This window comes from Dermacentor albipictus, chromosome 5 (genome assembly GCF_038994185.2).
Source record: "Dermacentor albipictus isolate Rhodes 1998 colony chromosome 5, USDA_Dalb.pri_finalv2, whole genome shotgun sequence".
NCBI classification, from domain to species: domain Eukaryota; kingdom Metazoa; phylum Arthropoda; class Arachnida; order Ixodida; family Ixodidae; genus Dermacentor; species Dermacentor albipictus.
In genome coordinates, this window is record NC_091825.1 from 57,867,266 (window position 1) to 57,884,793 (window position 17,528).

Genomic DNA, 17,528 nt, shown 5'->3' on the forward strand with positions numbered 1-17,528 from the left:
CCTGCAGCTCCGGGTGGCGGTGGCACTCCGCTTTCTGCCGTGGACATTGCCGATTCTTCGGCCATGATCTGCAACGAAGACAATAACCAAGAGTTGCGCCAAGGCACCATTCTTGCCACATGAAAAGCAAGGTCTCGTTATACGACAAAAAAAATCGTATTTGAAGCAGGCTAAGACAAAACTCGTTGCTGAAAAAAAAATATCGTGTCGCTAGAATTTCGGGCAGAAGAGAGAATACGGGGTGTGAGTTTGGTAGCGCCTGTTTTGAAATCCTGGTCTCATGCTGACGTTGCTGTATTTGCCTGTGAATAACTTCTTTAATAGTTGAGAACTATGAATTAGCTACGCCAGCAGCAAGTTTCCCCACATTGGTTCCTAGCTTTTTTATTTAGGTGCACGAATTGTCCTGAATTATGCTACGTGACGATAAGCTTTTTAGAATCCCCCAACCTTTACCTGCCCCTGAAGAAAAGTGCTTCCCTGTGTTCCTGCCGAGCGTTGGATGCGGTCTGCTGCGGTCTCTTTTGAGGCAGCCACTTAGTTGGCGAGCGTACAGCTTTGTGTACCCACGTTCTACGACTGCGCCTTATCGCTGCATATTCTTCCGCTTGAGCCTGGGTAATGGTTTATATGTTATATTTGCTCGTCAGTTTATTTTTGTGTTAACTGCAGGACAAAGGCCTCATGCAGCTACCTCCAATTAACGCTGTCTGGCACTAGCTGATCTTATGTTGTGTCTTCAAACTTCCTAACTTCATCACACCATGAATAGTTTTCCGGTGTTCTCATTTGCACTTGCCTTCCATGGCACAACTTTTGTAACTCTCATAGACAACCGGTTATCTACCCTACGCACTAAATGGCCTACTAAGCCGCATTTTCCTCACAAGTGTCAACTGGGATATCCGCTCCGAACGTTTGCGCTCTAATCCACAACGCTGCTTCATATGTCGGAATGTTACGCCTAAAATTTTCCTTTCCATCGCTAGCTACGGGGTACTTGGGTACTTACCTTTTTAAACTTCGCTGTTAAATTCCAAGTTCTGGTCCCCGTTAATTGGCCTGATCACGCCTATTTCCTTTCCCTAAACGGGCACTGCAACACGTTTTATTCAATATTGAGAGACGGGAACAAATGAGGTGCTTTTATTAAACATATTGACGTGGACGTTTCTGAAAAAAATCTCGTAACGAAGACATAAAAAGCTAAATGTTTGCTTTTTCCAATCCTCCTCAATACAATGTTTCCGTTCAGCTGGAATGCTACGGATAGCAGCGCCATGACTAGCCTTCCTCCATTAGGAGGTCTTTTCATGGTGGCAGGCCTTGAGCTCTAGTAATATGCCGAGTTTCGGAGACGGAAGCACGCTTGAGCCGGTGAAGGAAGTGGCATCAAGGAATGTTCGCTACGGGAGAAGCGCCCACCCTGCCAGTGCTTGTCATCACGCCGGTGTTGAGACGCTGAGCGCTTGTGGTCCTCCAGTGAACTCTGCTCTCGCTATTAAAGTGAGAGAGTTGGGCAAGTTGGTATACATTCATAATGGCAATAGCTCGATCAAAACCGCCTGTGTCGCCTACATTACTGATGTGTGTTTCAGTAATGAGTCGGCGCTCACCCTGTGTCCTTTCACTCCGTCGTCGTTTTGATCGCGCTGTTAAAATTATGAACTCTGCTCACGTTTATTCTTGGGACGCGTGACACCCCTGGTGCTTGATTAGCAAACGTCACCATTTATACTGCCTATATATTTCGGAGCCTCGATTCCTGCAATATCAAAATATTTCGCTATAGCAATCATTGCTTGGCCGTTCGAGCAAAACTGGCGCATTTTTTTTTCATCTTCTTCCGCAATAAGGCTTGAGATGGCCCACGCTAAATAAATGCAGCGGTCGCAGATTGAGTGTACATGCGGAACCTTCTTGTACTCTAGTCAGGGTGCTCGGGAGTTACAGTCGATCACAGCGGCAGAGTGTGTGTCGTGGCGCATAGCTACTAGAAGCTGCATTTCTTCCATCACGGTTTGAATTGTTGCCGAGCTCTGAGTTTTTTAAAATCGGCCAGCGAATTTCCTGCGATGACTACAAGCTGCACACTGAGTGCCCGTAGACTCTTTATGCTAGGCGCTTTCGACTGCGTTGTCGCTGTCGCGTCTACCGAGATCATTGCCGCTCATACCTAAGGATTGCTGCTGCTGTTCGATCGGTCTTCCCTCAATCTTAGCTGAGGAAAAGCAAAAAAAAAGCTAAAAGCAACGCGTCAGCGTTAATGTCTGCAGTGTGACGACGACCGCCGGAAAATGCCGGACTCATAACGACGATGGTACGCACAAAGAAGGCACAATGGTAATGATACCAGCACGACTGCAAGTATGACGACAAATGAGGAGCAGTGCGAAAGGAGCAAGACAAAAAGCATGAGGACGATATACCAAAGACGCTTCGTTCTTGCCAACAGCATGCTATTGTCGGGCCACCATCGCCGTGATCATTCTCGTGACACCGCCATTGTTGTCACTACAGCCGTCGAGTCGTAGGAAGGAAACACTGTGTACGCTTCTGCTGTCACTTGGCACCACAAATCTTTGTGTGTCAAGGGTAGCAAGGCGTACCCCTGAATATTGCGTAATTTTCTCTTAACGTATGTCGGAGATGGATGCTCAAAGCAGTTGTTAACGCCAACTGAGTTCAAAACAATTAGAGCCTTTCGACTGTACGAATATTTTTGGACGTTTTTAGCTAATAAAAGCCGGCAACGCTGCAGATATTCGCTGGAGATATCCGACGTTGCACGTTTATTAAAAAAAACATGAAAACAAACACACGCTCAAATACACCCAAAACCCAAAAAGAAATCACTCCTAATTTTTTCATTTTATAATAGTTTTTTTGGGAAACTGCGTCTATGACGCGAGATTGAATGCCCGTACATGTCAAATCGATCTAAAGTGTAAGAGTCCCCGTAGCCCAATATATGAGAACGTCAAGCATTTTTTTTTTAGTTTTAAAGCGTAAAATTGCCGCTAGCACCTCCTTTTTTTAGGGGAATGGGTGGGATGGGGTAGAGTCGACTGCGTTACATTACAGTAGCTGCAAGTACCAAAGACAACACAATTTGTCTGTTACGAACACTTGGCTCGTTTGTGTGACTATTGCCACGGACTGTAATGGAACTTTCACATATCTGTGAGTCATACGTAGAAACGGCACGCAATTTACCACTAGAGTGAACGTCGTATCGTATGGTGTTTCCTCGCGTTTGAACTACCGAAAGTAGAAAATGTTTTCGCTGGGCAGTTATCGCCATCTGCTGACTACAGCGCTCGCTCATTTCATTCTCCCGTCAATTGAAATGTTCTGCATGATATCACGAGCGCTGTCGCCCGTAACATAATGCTGTCACGACACCGGCACATGGTGCTTACTGCCACCAAGTGTCCGGAAATCAGATAAGCAGTTCAAAGCCGACGTATAACTAACGCTCTTATTGCCGTTTTCCCACTTTTCTCTTCGGTATCAAAAAATTCCTTACTCTGCCGCGACTACCGCCCTCCCCTGTACACACATTTCAGCTACGATGAGTGCACAGAACATTCGAATAACCGCTACAACAGTCAAATAATTTCGTTGTCTTTTACATTTATTTGCCGGTAGCATGAGGTAAATAGCGCTCTGGCACCAATGCTATGTGCGTGGTAAATTTTACACCCGCTAAATGCTGCTCGTACAGTGTCCCCGGCTCCTACATGTGCACCTACCGCTCTGAGTGAGCCTCAAAAGCACCCTGCTAAGAAATGTTTCTCTGCAGGCTGTTCTTAAGCGCCTATTTGTGCAGGTGAATGTTAACCAGCTGACACATGAAAATGATTCGCCAGGCAGACACTGCCCCCCTACTTCCATATGTGCGGTGCGAAATTACTGTCCTCATGGTGCGACGGATAGACGTGGTAGAGATCTCTATGGAGAAAGAAATGATGGTGCAGTACTCACCGTGTTTCGCGGCGTACGTCTCTGCAGCGACCGTAGAACGCCGAGTGTCGTTTTTCTTCTTTCTCTTCTTCTGTCTCGTGCTGTGTCGGTTTGTGGTTGGTTGGTTGCGAGACAAGTGGCAGAACCCACTACGGACAGCAGGCCAATTTTTGGGCAGTGGTAGTTGCGGGAGGGGATAGAAATTTTCGAATTTCACGTAATAAAAATTTCTCTCTTTCTCACTTAAAAAGTGAAAATTTTAGCTATGTATAGTCTATGCAGCTGAATAAGCGCGGTGGAGGCAAAAGAAGACGTTGAAGTAATACCTCGGCTTGGAATGAACTGTGTCAAAAAAAAAAAATGTCGTAACAGTTCCTTCAGCGCGTGATTCATGGCCGATCCCCCTGAGTGGGTTGCGCCATTTTACTAGGGAACAAGAACAAGATTGTGCATGAGTACGTCATTGCTGCAGGGTCACTCTCACGTTAAACATACTTTCATTGTTGTTAACACTACATTACATTATTTTCATAACCTATCACCTTCGTGAAAATTGGCATGACAACATTTAAAAAGAGAACAATAACAGAAGAGAAACAATTTAGAATAACTATTAAATATAGGTAGTACTGATCAGTAGGTAAACAAAAAGAGATAACTTCATGTTCTTTTTCTGTTGCGAACCATTGTCCATCCCATCCTCGTAGGCACGCGCAAACTATAAATGAAGGAGAGGTAGTTCTGGCCAACCCACTGAGTGTGTGATTAATTTATCAAAAATTTTAAGAATATTTTCATTACACCTCTAAATTACAGTTCTATTGTCCACGCTCCACCATTCTAATCTAGTTTCGCTTTACTTCTAAGCATACGGAAAACCGCCTGCTTCTTGGCCAATCCCCCATAGTGGGTACGCGCCACTGTTTAGGATAGACGACAAGACAAGACAAGGTATACCGCTTTCTTCATGGTTATCATCATCATTATCCAGTCACAGAGAGAAACACATTTATTATGGCAGAAAAGCTGAGAGGGCATCCGAGTCAGATTTCATGACAAATTAATGTTTGCTCTCTCTCTCTCTCTCTCTCTCTGGATACGGCGTTTGGCCGACGTTGTTGTGGTTAGGATTGAAGCGCTGCTGCAGCGACGCACCATATTTCCACCACCACTACGCGTGGTGTATGAGGCGTGTATATAGGATATAATCTCGATAAGGCCCGTAAATCTAATTTGGGCCAACTTGTCGAGGTGCAGTCCTCACACGGGACCGGGCTATTCGGTCAAATTTTTGCGGCTACGTGTCCCGGGAGCTTGCACAGTTTCCCACGGAACACACCTTCCTGGATTTGTTCAATGCGGCGAGCTTCTCTTTCTGTTTCAGCCACCGACATAAGCACTTTTCGTCGACGCCGAAGTTGAGTCCGGTTGCTCGTCCACCGCGCTCCTCGGCATACACGACAACCGTGTGCTTGAATGTGGCGTCGTACGCCACCAAACGCTTCGTCTCTATTGCGGACTACCGGCAACTTACGGATGAGCTGAAGGAGCTGGTTTAACTGGTGCTCTACTCTGCATGGCCATCCACACATACGTAGTGAGAGCGGGTGGTCTAGTGTCTACGGGAGCTGCAAGCAGGGCAGTTCAGCCAGCGTGGGTTTGGTTCGGTTTGGTGCCTACCGAAATGGCTCAACCCACTTCGGAGGGCCGGCGATGAATCAGATGACAGTAGGTATTGTATGTAGTGGGGGCGTCCTTGTTCTACGAGTGGTCCAGTGAACCCGCGTGGTCTCTAAGCGCGCGCGCAGCCTCGTGCGCCGCCTCGTTAAGGTTGGGGACGTCGCCGATCTTTGGTCCTAAGTGTGCAGGGAACCAGTATATGACGTGTTTCTTAATCTCTTTCTTTGTAAATATTCTGACGGCCTGTGCGCAGACCGTGCAGTTTTAAAGGGTTAGTGCAGTGACGTCACGTGTTGTCGGTGGCGGTTGGTTATAAAGGGAGAGACTTCAGAGGTAATGAGTCACCTGACGTTTGTGAGCTTCGTTCTCAAGACGAGGGGACAAGAGCGGGAGAGTGGGAAGGCGGAGGAAAAGAAAAGAAAGAAAAGCAAAAAAGCGGGCGACACCAAGACGAAAAAGAATATTAATAAAGAAGGGGCATGAGGGGGCGTTGGGGAAGCGTGAGGTTAGGGAGCATTCAGGGGTGTTGTTGGCGGCATGATTTTGTGGCATTAGAAGAGCCGGTCAGGCGGTCAGTGCGCGAGTAACACAACCCCCCCCCCCCCCCCTAAAAACAACATGAATGGAAAGAGTGACTTCAGTAGCGTAGCAGTAATACGTCGAGTAATTTTCAAGTAGTTAAGATGGCCAAAAGGAGCCTGCGGTGCATTGTATGGGGTGATTTAAAGGCAGCGGCATGATCTTTCAAGGGGCATTAAGCCCCAGGCGCTCAACGTAGATGTCGTTACGGCGGCATCCACAAATGGCGATGCCCTGGGTTGAGGCGTCGAAAAAGGCATATTGACGTCTGGGACTTCGGGATGTGTTGCAGAACGTGTCTAAAAGTATACATAAAAAATTGTGAAAGAGAGGGGGAGGGACCGAAACCGGAATAACAAATAGGAGGGTGACGTGCGCAGAAGCGGGTGGGGGCAAGTGTACATGGGAGAAGGGGGGTCGTACAGTACATATAAACGTAAAAACCTGAAAGAGTGTATTAAATTGAGTAGTAGGCAGGAAAAAATTTTCGAAGTGGAAGAGTAGGTGAGGCTAAGAATTAAGGTTAGCTAGTGGCATAATCTTTTTTGTGTCTTGGTTGATGATATGAGAATTCCAGATTTAAATTACCGCTTTTAAAGATTCTAAGTTGCCACGTGCCAAATTATGTCCCGTGGGGTGTAGGCAATTAAACTTGTGTATTATGTATGATTCTGCATATTTCCTTTCGTGAGGTGAACGGAAATTTTTACTTCCACATGTTTTGAAAGGCTGATTACCCTATTACGCACGATTGGATTTATTATCGGTATTTACCGCATCGTCGATCAGTCATTTTTTTATCATATTACCGCTCTGTTTGTGGCCCGTCCCCCACAGTGAGTTTGTGCCATTAAAGAAAGAATTATTATTATCATCCATTGATAATATTATAGCGATCGGCGGCCAGAGCATTTGCCTCGACTTCGACATCGCGGGAAGCGGCGGCCGTCCTCGACAGCGAGGGAGCCGCCGGTCATCACATCGTCCAATGGTTTCGAGCCCACATGGGGGCCGACGTGCACCCCGACTTTCTCAATGCTAACGAGCTGGCGCACGGACGTGCGCGAGGACTCACGCACCGCGGCGATCATGACGAGTGAAGTGGCGGGAGGGAGTGGAGCGCCGAGACCCGCTGCTTCCCTTCAATGAAATAACAACGCCCTGTCAGCTGTTGAGGAGGATTTTCCCACTTCCACACGCTAAACTCACTAAACCACAGTCACCTATATTCAGAATGCTTCAGACAGGGACGTTCCCCTCGAGAGGCAGACTGAGCGTTTATTCACCAGAAGTCGAGCCGCAATGTCTGGATTGTGGCGAATCGTACTGCTCGCTATCGCACATGTTCTGGCAATGCTCCGCGTAAAGCGGCACCGTGTTCAGCAAAGAAGCAGACCTGGGGCCCTATAACGTAAAACTATTCCAATGTGCTTTTATTCCAATCTCCTGACGTCAAATTTGCGTAACCGCCGACGCAAGCATCCGGCGGTCAGCCGCCGGGTTCTCTGGACAGACTAATCAAACGCTCTCCTCGTTCATAGGAGGTCACTTTTGTCTGCTTGAAAAACGAATAGCATTGCCTACACTGAGCGGCTTGTCTTATCTAAGTGGCTCACAAGAAGCGAGAAGCATGCTCAAGTGGAGAGGGATTCGATGGGGCCGAGCCACTGCACTGATTATCGACAACTGGATGAAGGGGGTGGTGTCGGCGTCTGCGATTGGTCCGCTTTATCTTACTTAGTTTGCGGTGGCTTGTCGAAAATCGCGGCGGCATGCAACGGAAGCTTAAGAATGACGATAAATTGGATCTTCAGCAAAGGAGAGTTGGCAGAGCGAGGTCCTGTGCTCGAAAGTGCTCGAAAATGTTACACGGCCACGTAGAAAGTTTTATTACACGCAAATAAACCCTTGCTCTTCGACAGGTGCGAGTAGCCAGTGCCTGAGCGATCGGCGGCAGCCATCTTTTATTCCTTTCGGAACGGGGCAGCCTGCGGCTATTAAGCAGAAAATTCAGTTTTGTTTGGCATATTAATGCATCTTTATCGCGTACACGTCACTTTGACGCGGTGAGTTCTTGCGGTTTTGTGACGCAACACTTTTGACCAATGGCCGAGGGCTGATGGCGAAGAGGCGTTGAATCAGAAATAATTATTTTTCTTTTGCTCGGTCAAATCATGCATAATCCGTGTGTACACATTATATCAGACGGGGAGCTATCGCGGTTTTTGTGACTTCGCGTGACAGACAGGTGAAAGGGGGGGTGGTCCAAGAAGTTTTTGACCAATCGCGGAAGGCTGATTGTAAAATTGAAATAGAAAAGTTTGGAATAGTTTTACATTAGAGCGCCCCTGGTGGACGCCCTACAAAGCGACGACCACCAGACTCAGCTCTGGGCCGTCCAGAGGGCTCACGAAAGGGCGGAGGCTCACGGGCTTCTCGTCCCAACGTGGGTGCGGCGCGCGGCCCCTGCCGACCACTAAAACAAGAGTGGGTGGGGAGGGGTTCCTCAGGACTCACTGAAGTTATTTCCTCCACCTCCCGGGGTTTTTCAATGTGCATTCAAGACGTTGTAAACTAACGTTATTGCCTTTTGCCCGCATCTGTATGCAACTGCCATGGGGGGGGGGGGGGATTTAACTTCTGAGCTAGAGCTCAGAAGCGCAACGCCATAACCCCATATCTACCGCGGCGAGCTGTTGGCAGTATCACGCCGGGGGATGGTCTAGCTCCGCCAATGTAAGTGCATTCGTTTGCTGAGTATCCTCACCAGGGCTTACCCTCTTCTCTAAGCGGTGCAGTGAATGCGACAACGTCCAATCTGTTAGCTCACTACGTGACTTTTTTATTTTTGTCGTAACCACTTTATCAGTGGGCAATCCACCAGTATAGGCTCATTCCATATAGTCGAAAGCTGGGGTCGCTGTAAAAGATGGCAGGTCTTGCGCTGAAATAAGATTGCAATTATAATTATCAGCTAACGTTGACTTTCGCAGTGACAGAACAGCTTTGCCGCGGCGGAGAAAAATTGGGAAATATAAAGTTCCTAGAAATACGTTAAGGATTCCTGACATCACGGCTTCATTTCTCTCTACAGAAATTACTGCTGCCAACTCTAAAGATAGCCCCCTTTCTTCTCACTCCCGGCACATGGATTATTCGATTCAGCACGGTTATTTTGTGAAGTAATACACTACACACTAAAATGTGTTCCTAAACTCGACGCGATGGCCCACCGGCTACATTCATGTTCTGATTAGTGCCTGTTCGTAGGTTCTGTGATTAGCCTTGTGGGAAAGTAAAAAAAAAAAAGAAACATTCGTGTACCGAGCTTTCGATAGGCGCACAATGACCAGGGGTGGCTACATGCGAGCTCGAAACAATTACATCGGATGCGTTTCAATGCGTGTTTGGGTGAAGTTCGAGACGGGGTCAGTTATCTCAAGCGTTACATGTGCACACTGACTTGAGGTACAGTGGATTGGTTCCTACCGCAAATCAATTCGGTTTGCAGCGATGGGAAGCCCTTTCTACACTGGAGCCAGAGAAAACCTGCCCCACCCGAATGTGCCAGGTGTTTACAGGGCAACCGCAGTAATCACGTGATCAATGTTCTGTCGAATCTCGGCCGCACTCCCAGGTTGATGGTGGGAGCGCCTCCGAACGCTTTGAGCTAGAGCGCGGCGGCTCTGAATAAGCCCGCCGCCGGCGAATGTGTTACAGCGCTATATTTTAAGCATGCCAATGCGAACACTCCCAACAGAGCGCTCCATCCCCTAAACGCATCACTATTCCGACGAAAAATTACCTTAATTTGCTCCTTTTACAGAGCATGTTTAGAAAAATCTCCTTCAACAAAACACTTCCAAAAAGACTTAAACCAATTTACTTCATACTTCCAGCGCTCAAACCTCATTTTATCTCAACTCTAAGCAATATATACCTAAATGTATTTGTCATTCTCGCGATCGGTGCAGTCAGAAACGAGGTAAAGGCGTTATATTACAGTCTTTCAAAAACACCTGTTAGGCAAAACGAAGTTCTGCGCCAAATAAAGCTTTTTTTTCACTCATTCTTCTTCTGATAAGGTAAGTCATGAAGTGAGCGAACTCTACATGAAGCACGGAATTGCGTACGAAGTTGACCACACGGCTTGCACCGACAAGCGAGCTGTCAGCGGGAGGCGCTCTCTTTCAAAACCTCCTGCCAAAAGGGGCTCCGCAAGAAACCGAACTAAGTAGATGTACTCCATTCTACCACGTGGCTTTGTAAACGCAATCATTGCCGTGGATGAGCTGAGTTCGTTAAGAGCAGAGTTTCCAAGCATCACGTTGACGAGCGAAGCACGTCGAAAGCGCTTAACAGGCTAGAGCGCTCGAAAGGAACCAGTCAAATGTAACATTAGTGAGGTGGCTGGTCTTGCGTGCTCTCCCACTTACCGGCGAACCCAGCAAATCAACACTGAGAAACCTAGATTTTTTAAAACGAATTTCAAAGCGGCGCTAGTGACATAACAAGTTGTTTTTTTTATTATTTACGTCTCGGTTACGAATACAAAAAAAAAAATATCTCTTGCAATTACTACAGCTAGATTCCTAAAGCAACATCGCCATGCGTCTGGACAAGGTAAGGTTTCCTTTTATTTGATGCAAGACATACAGCGTTTGTTTATTAACCCCCGTAGCAGAAAGTATTAATCTTACTGGGCCTAATTTGATATCACAAAACGCAAAGCTCACGGAAGCGTTTCTTGCAGCTGCAGCGAGTTCCCAGTTCATGATTCAGAAAACGAATTAGTGAATAATCAATCTATATAATCAATTATTTTTTAAGCGACGAACATTTCCTGTTTTTTTCATTGCTACGTATCCATTCTCCATACAAAATATAAATGTAAACAAGCTGTTCTAATATTCATTGATGCGCAGTCGAGTTTGGGTTTCCTGGGGCAGAACACAGAGCTGAATATCTAACAAGGCGTCAGGTTCAGCCTTGTTGCTATAGCACAGTAACAAATGTAAAGCGCTCGAAAGACACGGCGACGAAGATGTGGGATGCAACACGAGAGTTACACAAGAGTGGAGACCACAGTAGCGCTGGTGTTGGGTGCTCCGTCTTGTTGAAGAGTTTTACCTTTGTTGTCCTATGAAGATCTAAGATGCTGTAGTGGAGAAGGCATGTTGACGCTGCATCCTCAATTTTTATGTCATATCGCTATATCGGAAATGAATTTCTCAATTGTCATTCAGCGTCTGGGACGGCACCACGTTCCCGATCAAATTCCGTGAATTTTCTCGAAAGCTAACCGCAATAATATAATGAAATCTCGTCCATGCAGTTGCGCGTGCAACTAGTGTTCTTATCTGGGATGATCAGTTTACATGAAAGCTTCCAGAGTAATTTTTCAAGGGGATGAAGACAACGTGCAGTGAAAACGTACAAGGGCTCTCAGAAGGTAACGAGATTGAGAACTAATTTTTATGGCACCTGTCTTTTTTTTTAGTTTAACGGAAAGCTTACGGTTAAGAGCGTCCAATCATACACTGGTGACGCAGAAAGCGCCATGGATTTGTTTTTTTATTTTTTGACATGCATTGGGGATGTAATCGTCTAACAAAAAAATAACATGCTGTAGAAAGTGATGGGTGAGGCAATAGTGATTACACGCCGACATTGATGAGAAGGAGAGAACAAATTTAGCCGTAGCTCTGAGAAAGTAATATGTAGTATATCAAGCCAATCTTTCTACGGTTCCTATTTCTTGAAACGTTGAAACATTTCTACAGTGTTTGCTTTCATGGTCTCCTGTCCAACTAATGCTTCTTTCATATAGAAATGAAAGCTTTTCTGTACTTGGAGCCCAGCCTCTTACGCGTGCGTTCTCAGTCGGTAAGCCTCAGTGCGTTCTGTTTAGTTTGCCAGCAAAAAACAAAATATCCCTAAAGTCATGGCAACGGAGGCAACGCGATGCCGGCGCGTGGCGTGCATCACACAAGTTCATAAAAAAAATAATTGAGCTCGGGAATAGATCGTTTGCATTGACATCATCGTAACCACCATCTTGGTGTACTGGCACGCGGAGAAGTTCCATAAATAAGGAACGTGTCAATACGACAGCAGGACAGCACTTTTGCGCCGACCAATAAATCGGTAACACTAATAACCGAGTGAAAAAAAGGTGATAGGCAGAAAGCAAAACAATGTACGCGTGACATCATCGTAACTGCGATGTTCGGGCAATAGCAGGGTGAGAACACGGTCACGCGCTGCGTTCGTGGCGACAGGTAAAAGCTATGTACGCAGGGTGTGCCAGCTTACTTTAGCCTCGAATGCCGCGAGTACACGCAAAGTGCCTCGAGCGGCCAGTCGCGTGGCAATTTTGCGTGTATTCGCGGGCTTCTTTCACGCTCGGAAAGACACTTTTATGCAGCACGTATTGCGCAAGATAAAGCTGTACCAGAACCTTTTCCTGTCGGTCTACAATTTTCTCGTTGACACTTTCCATCTAGTTACAACTTTTGAGATGATAAGTAATTAGGACTAATTATCTAATTAGGCGGAATGACAAAAATAATCTAAGTATCTCCAAGCGACGACAAACACCATTACCCTGGCTCTGGCCAGGTATGCAGTAAAACTCTTGCTTGGGTTAGTTGGTTCATGTTAGAAGTAGTAAAGGCAAGGCGCAGAAGACCAGGACTCAAGAAGAAGAACACAAACGACAGTTGTGAGTGGCGCCGGTCCGGTCGTTTGTGTTCTTCCTCTTGAGTCCTGGTCTTCATCGCCTTGCCTTTACTACTTCAGCTATGTAGCATTCGCATATTTTTCAACTCTGGCTAAAGTTAAGTGGGACACCCTGTGTATAAGGCCGACCATTCGTATTACGCTCCTAGTCCTCACCGCGCCTGCAACCGTCCGCCCACAGTGCACGCGTTTATTTTACTCAAGTTGTTATCGCAGCACGAGCAGCACATGTTGACGCCCCTAAGTCTAGACTGTCACGGAGCTCCTTGTTTAGTTTTCGGGAGTTGGGGCTTCAAGCTTCACCCTAAAAAATCTTTAGTATGAAGCTCCACCGTGATGTTTACTTGGACTCGGCTTTAGAGTGTGCCTCGGTTATTTTCTATAGTGGGAAGGTTGTTAAGTGCCAAGTATAATTCCAAACATCACAATTTACCTAGTCCTTAAAGTATTAACTTATGTCGCTGTGATATTGTTTAGTATATTTATTATCTATTATTTGAAGAAGTGGACTCTTTGTACGTCTGATTGAGGTAAAGTGAAAATTGCAAAGTTAAGCGAGGGCGCCAATGATAGATGGCATCCTCTCTCCTTGCCGAATTGACTGCTCGTATAACAGAGACGTAGTCTATGAAAGTCGAATATTGAGAGACTGTGGCAAGGTTGATATGGTGAAAAATGCGCAGATTTTCCGATGGTGTTCCATGTGCAACGGAATCTTCGAGTTTTTTTTTTTTCACAAATGGTGTCTGTGTGCCACGCTACTAAAATTATGGGTGGAGTAGAATTAACTGCAGCTATAGCTTCTTTCACTTCACGATGTGTTCACTTGTGCTTCGACACGCATCGATTGTTCCTCACAGCCGCGACTGCACTGTGCACCACTGCTGGTGAGTTAAGTTGTAGACGAAGTCGTGGTACGAGGTCAGCCGGGTGTAGATGCCCGGGTGTCCCTTGCGGCCGCACCCGATTCCCGTCGAGACAATGCCCATCTGGACCACCCGGTTGAGAGCATGAGCAGACGACATCAAAGGCCCCCCGCTGTCACCCTGCAAGCGAACATCATCATCATGGTTATCATATTTATTGTCATGGTTGTCATAATCCAAGTGAATCAAGTGACCCACATCAAGCTGTTGAATTTAACTATCCACGTCTGTACTTCAAGACAAAGGCATATCCCCCACCGACATCTAGCTCTTCAATCTTGCGTCGCCTGGGCGCATCTTAACATTTACTACCTGCTAATCTCATCACACCTCCCAATCATCTAGGATGGCATTCAGAAGGGTTTTAGAGCGGAGCTGTATGCCTACCCACCCATGCATTTTTCAATGTCCCAGCATCAATGTTCCCGCGCCCTCTATGAGGAGGCAAAGCAAAACAGTAAGACATGTGCTGATACTTGGCGCAGCAAGAGCAAAGCTCAGAAACCACCTAATACATAGTATCGTACAATAATTACCGAAGAAAGTTTGGCGCTAGATTCTATGGAAGCTGCAAATGAGGCAGTTATGCAAGCATGGAAATTATGGGAAGTACATAAAATCGCCTAAACGTCTTCTTTCTGCCGTTAAGCGTCTCTCCGACTTTGCAAATTCGCCATTTTCAACAGAGTACTTCGTAATAAAAAAATTAAGTAAACAGTACTAGGATTATCTGCCGGCAGGATTCGAGTACAGGACCTGCAGCACAGAAGCCCGCCATTGTAGCCATTACGCCGTGGACGTACGCGTCGACATGGGGGCATGTAACGCCCTTATGAATTTCATGCGGGCAAGCCAGCGTCTTGAGACGCTTGGAAAGTCAATTCGGACACCTGGACACTTTGAGCCACTATCAGTAGGGATTGTGCGTGTTAGCAGAGTATTCCATAGACGCGTAAGGGAAAAGCCCCCCAAAAATAAACCTTTACGCTTGTATCCCACATTCACAGAGGGGAATAGCTGGGAATTTCGGTTCGTAAGTGATTTTTACTATTAGCCCGCCGTCTACGCTAATAGTATGTGCAACATCAGGATTGGCTGAAATTTCTGCTTACGAAAAATTGCAGAGTAGGAGCATTTTGTGAATGCAAGCCTTGCAGTCCTGGTCTCCGTCCCCGTTCCTTGTCGCCGATTTTGTTACTGTAGCTGTCCCCGCCAGTTACGTACTATATATGCATTGCATGACCTGCCTAAAAACCAGCCTTAGGCTTATTTCAGCAGCTCTGAATACGTTCGTAGCAGCGGCGGTACCTGGCAGCGAGAAGAAAAAGAGAGAGGCGAAGACGTGCAACGAGGCGTTGGTCGTTTTGACAGTCTTGCATTTTGTTGTAAATACATTCTCTATCCTTCCTACGTACGTGTGGTGCCCGTGAAGATATATAGATCGTATACTATTTTTACAGAGTATGTGAGAGCAACAAACCGCACGCCTACCTTATGGATGAACAGACAACTAGGACATCTTTTATGATGTGTGAGAAAAAGTTTATTCTATGTGCTAGCGCGAGAGCAGGAATATGCTACAGAAATTCGGAGAACTGTCTAATAATGCCTAAGCATTCTTCGGCTTGGCTGCTACTTTTCTTTTGCTTACTTATTTAGCTAGCATATGCATGTCTACCGATCTCTACTTATAATATACTTTTACATTATTATAACGATTACATCTGCTAACTTGACAAATTTAATTTTGCATATATATCGTATCAACTGAGCCAAAACGCTGTCACAACCATTTTTTTTGCCACACAACATCTTTTCCTACGTCATTTTTTTTATTGATCTTTCCTGTTACGACCTTGACGTGGCGACGGTGACCTCGCCAGTTTTTTTTGTCTAACGCTACCAATAATCTACTATTAGACTATTATAAACATTACATGTGTTAACTTCTTCAGTTTCCTTTTTGCTACGCCCATAACGAGGCTGCACAGACGTACCCAGTTTTATTTCCTTTTTGCCTCTTTTTAAACGCTACCAATCTGTACTATTGCAATATTATACCGATTACATATGCTAACTTGACCAATTATGCATTTATTTTGCAGGCATAAGTCATTCCGGCATAGAGATATTTTACTAAGGTACTCGACAAAGAGTTCTTAAGCATTATTGTAGGAATGTAGCAAACTAATGAAATGGAGAGAAACTTCTTAATGTTCTCTTGGCTGGAGCAGGGTTTGACGCAAACTGAGGCCATAGCAACTTTTACTGCCAGACATCTGTCTGCCACGCTGCGGTCCCTAGTTAGAATCCAAGCTAGAAGTATTATGTTTTATTTTTTTAACGTTGCCATTATTCTACTATTGTACTATTATAAAAATGACATCTGTTAACGCGACCAATTATGCATTTATTTTGCAGATTACGGTGTCATGGCATGGACAGATTTTGCTGGGGTACTCGCCAAAGGATGCTTTCGCATTAAAATAGGCCAGAATGCAGTCCACGTTATTGAATTGACATAATTTTAACAAACTCGAGCTACCATGCCCCCGGTTTTGTTGATTTCAGTACCTCGTGGGATGTGCAACGACGAAAAAAAAAGCGGAACTATTTGGGGCATTGAAATAAAAATAATAGTATCATATTTATGGTTGGTGCGTTCGGGTATTCTACAGGCATTGCCTTAAAAAATAAATTAAAGGACTTTGATATTTCGCACGATATCATCAGAAGATTTCAGCACTTAACAATAGATTTGACAACGGGCTGCACCTTCTAGTCGAATGGAGAACGAAAATGGCGGTCTTCCAAATTTGAAGGCCAGCATCGGAAGAACGTTTGGAGAAGTCACCAGACTAACGCAGCGCTTTGCCTGGTCTGCGTATGGAGGCTCCCTACCAAATTCTGAATGGGAGCGCCGCTCATCTACAGGAACACTCTTTGCATTTATAGCTATTCCACGGCGATTCTTGAGTGAATATTTTGATAATTTTGACGTTTACATGAAGACATCTCAGTGATAATATTTCTCATGCAAGTCACCATCGTAATAGTCACTGAATGGCGTTGTCAAAACGCAGTGTCTCTTTCAGTCGAAGGGCAAGTGTAACATTTACTTCTTTAAAAGGGTGTTAGATTACATTTCAGAGCATCTTAAAAAGAGACGCGAAGCGGTTTCGGTAGCAACGGTCAGCACAGGCGGTGGAAAAGCGGTACACAACCCCGCCACCGACAACGGCGTGCAAACCTTCCAAGGCCGCAAAGATGGTCACGCGACAGCACGTACTTGTCGAAGAGCTATTTGCCCTCACCGAAGCGAGGCCAGGTAACACGACTCTGCAAGATCACGTGCCCTTAGCATTGAAATTCGAAGTACGAAAACGGGCGAAATGGCCGACGATGGTTACGCGCTAAAAAGGGAAGGCGAATTCAACAAAGTAATTTGATTTGAGGATGTTTAGACAGCATTTCTTGTGTCGTTGCGTAATTCCGTACAAGACCGAGCTAGGGACCGGTGCATCTCGAGCGCTAGTACAGATGACCATACTTATACGCTGACTCGTTGTGCGCGTGCTGTCTTTTGTTCAGCCGAGTCGGGCAATGACGTCGTTTTCTTGAAACGGATGCGTTCAA

General features: G+C 45.8%; 2 protein-coding genes across 6 annotated transcripts in view; both read right to left on the reverse strand.

Annotated features, from left to right (window-relative positions):
• Nucleotides 1-4,069, reverse strand: part of LOC135911179 (uncharacterized) — a 180,918-nt gene extending 176,849 nt beyond the window's left edge. The window contains exons 1-2 of the mRNA XM_065443368.1: nt 3,988-4,069; nt 1-68 (exon numbers count right to left, since the gene is read on the reverse strand). Of these exons, the coding sequence (XP_065299440.1) occupies nt 1-65 (65 nt within the window). The 5' untranslated portion in view covers nt 66-68; nt 3,988-4,069. The remainder of the gene's footprint in view (nt 69-3,987) is intronic.
• A 6,769-nt stretch (nt 4,070-10,838) lies between these two features.
• The window catches only part of LOC135911198 (clotting factor G beta subunit-like), an 84,866-nt gene continuing 78,176 nt past the window's right edge, over nt 10,839-17,528 (reverse strand). For all 5 annotated transcript variants that reach the window (XM_065443392.1, XM_065443390.1, XM_065443389.1 and 2 more), the window contains one exon: nt 10,839-14,012. In XM_065443392.1, coding sequence (XP_065299464.1) covers nt 13,821-14,012 — 192 coding nt within the window. In that variant the 3' untranslated portion in view covers nt 10,839-13,820. The remainder of the gene's footprint in view (nt 14,013-17,528) is intronic.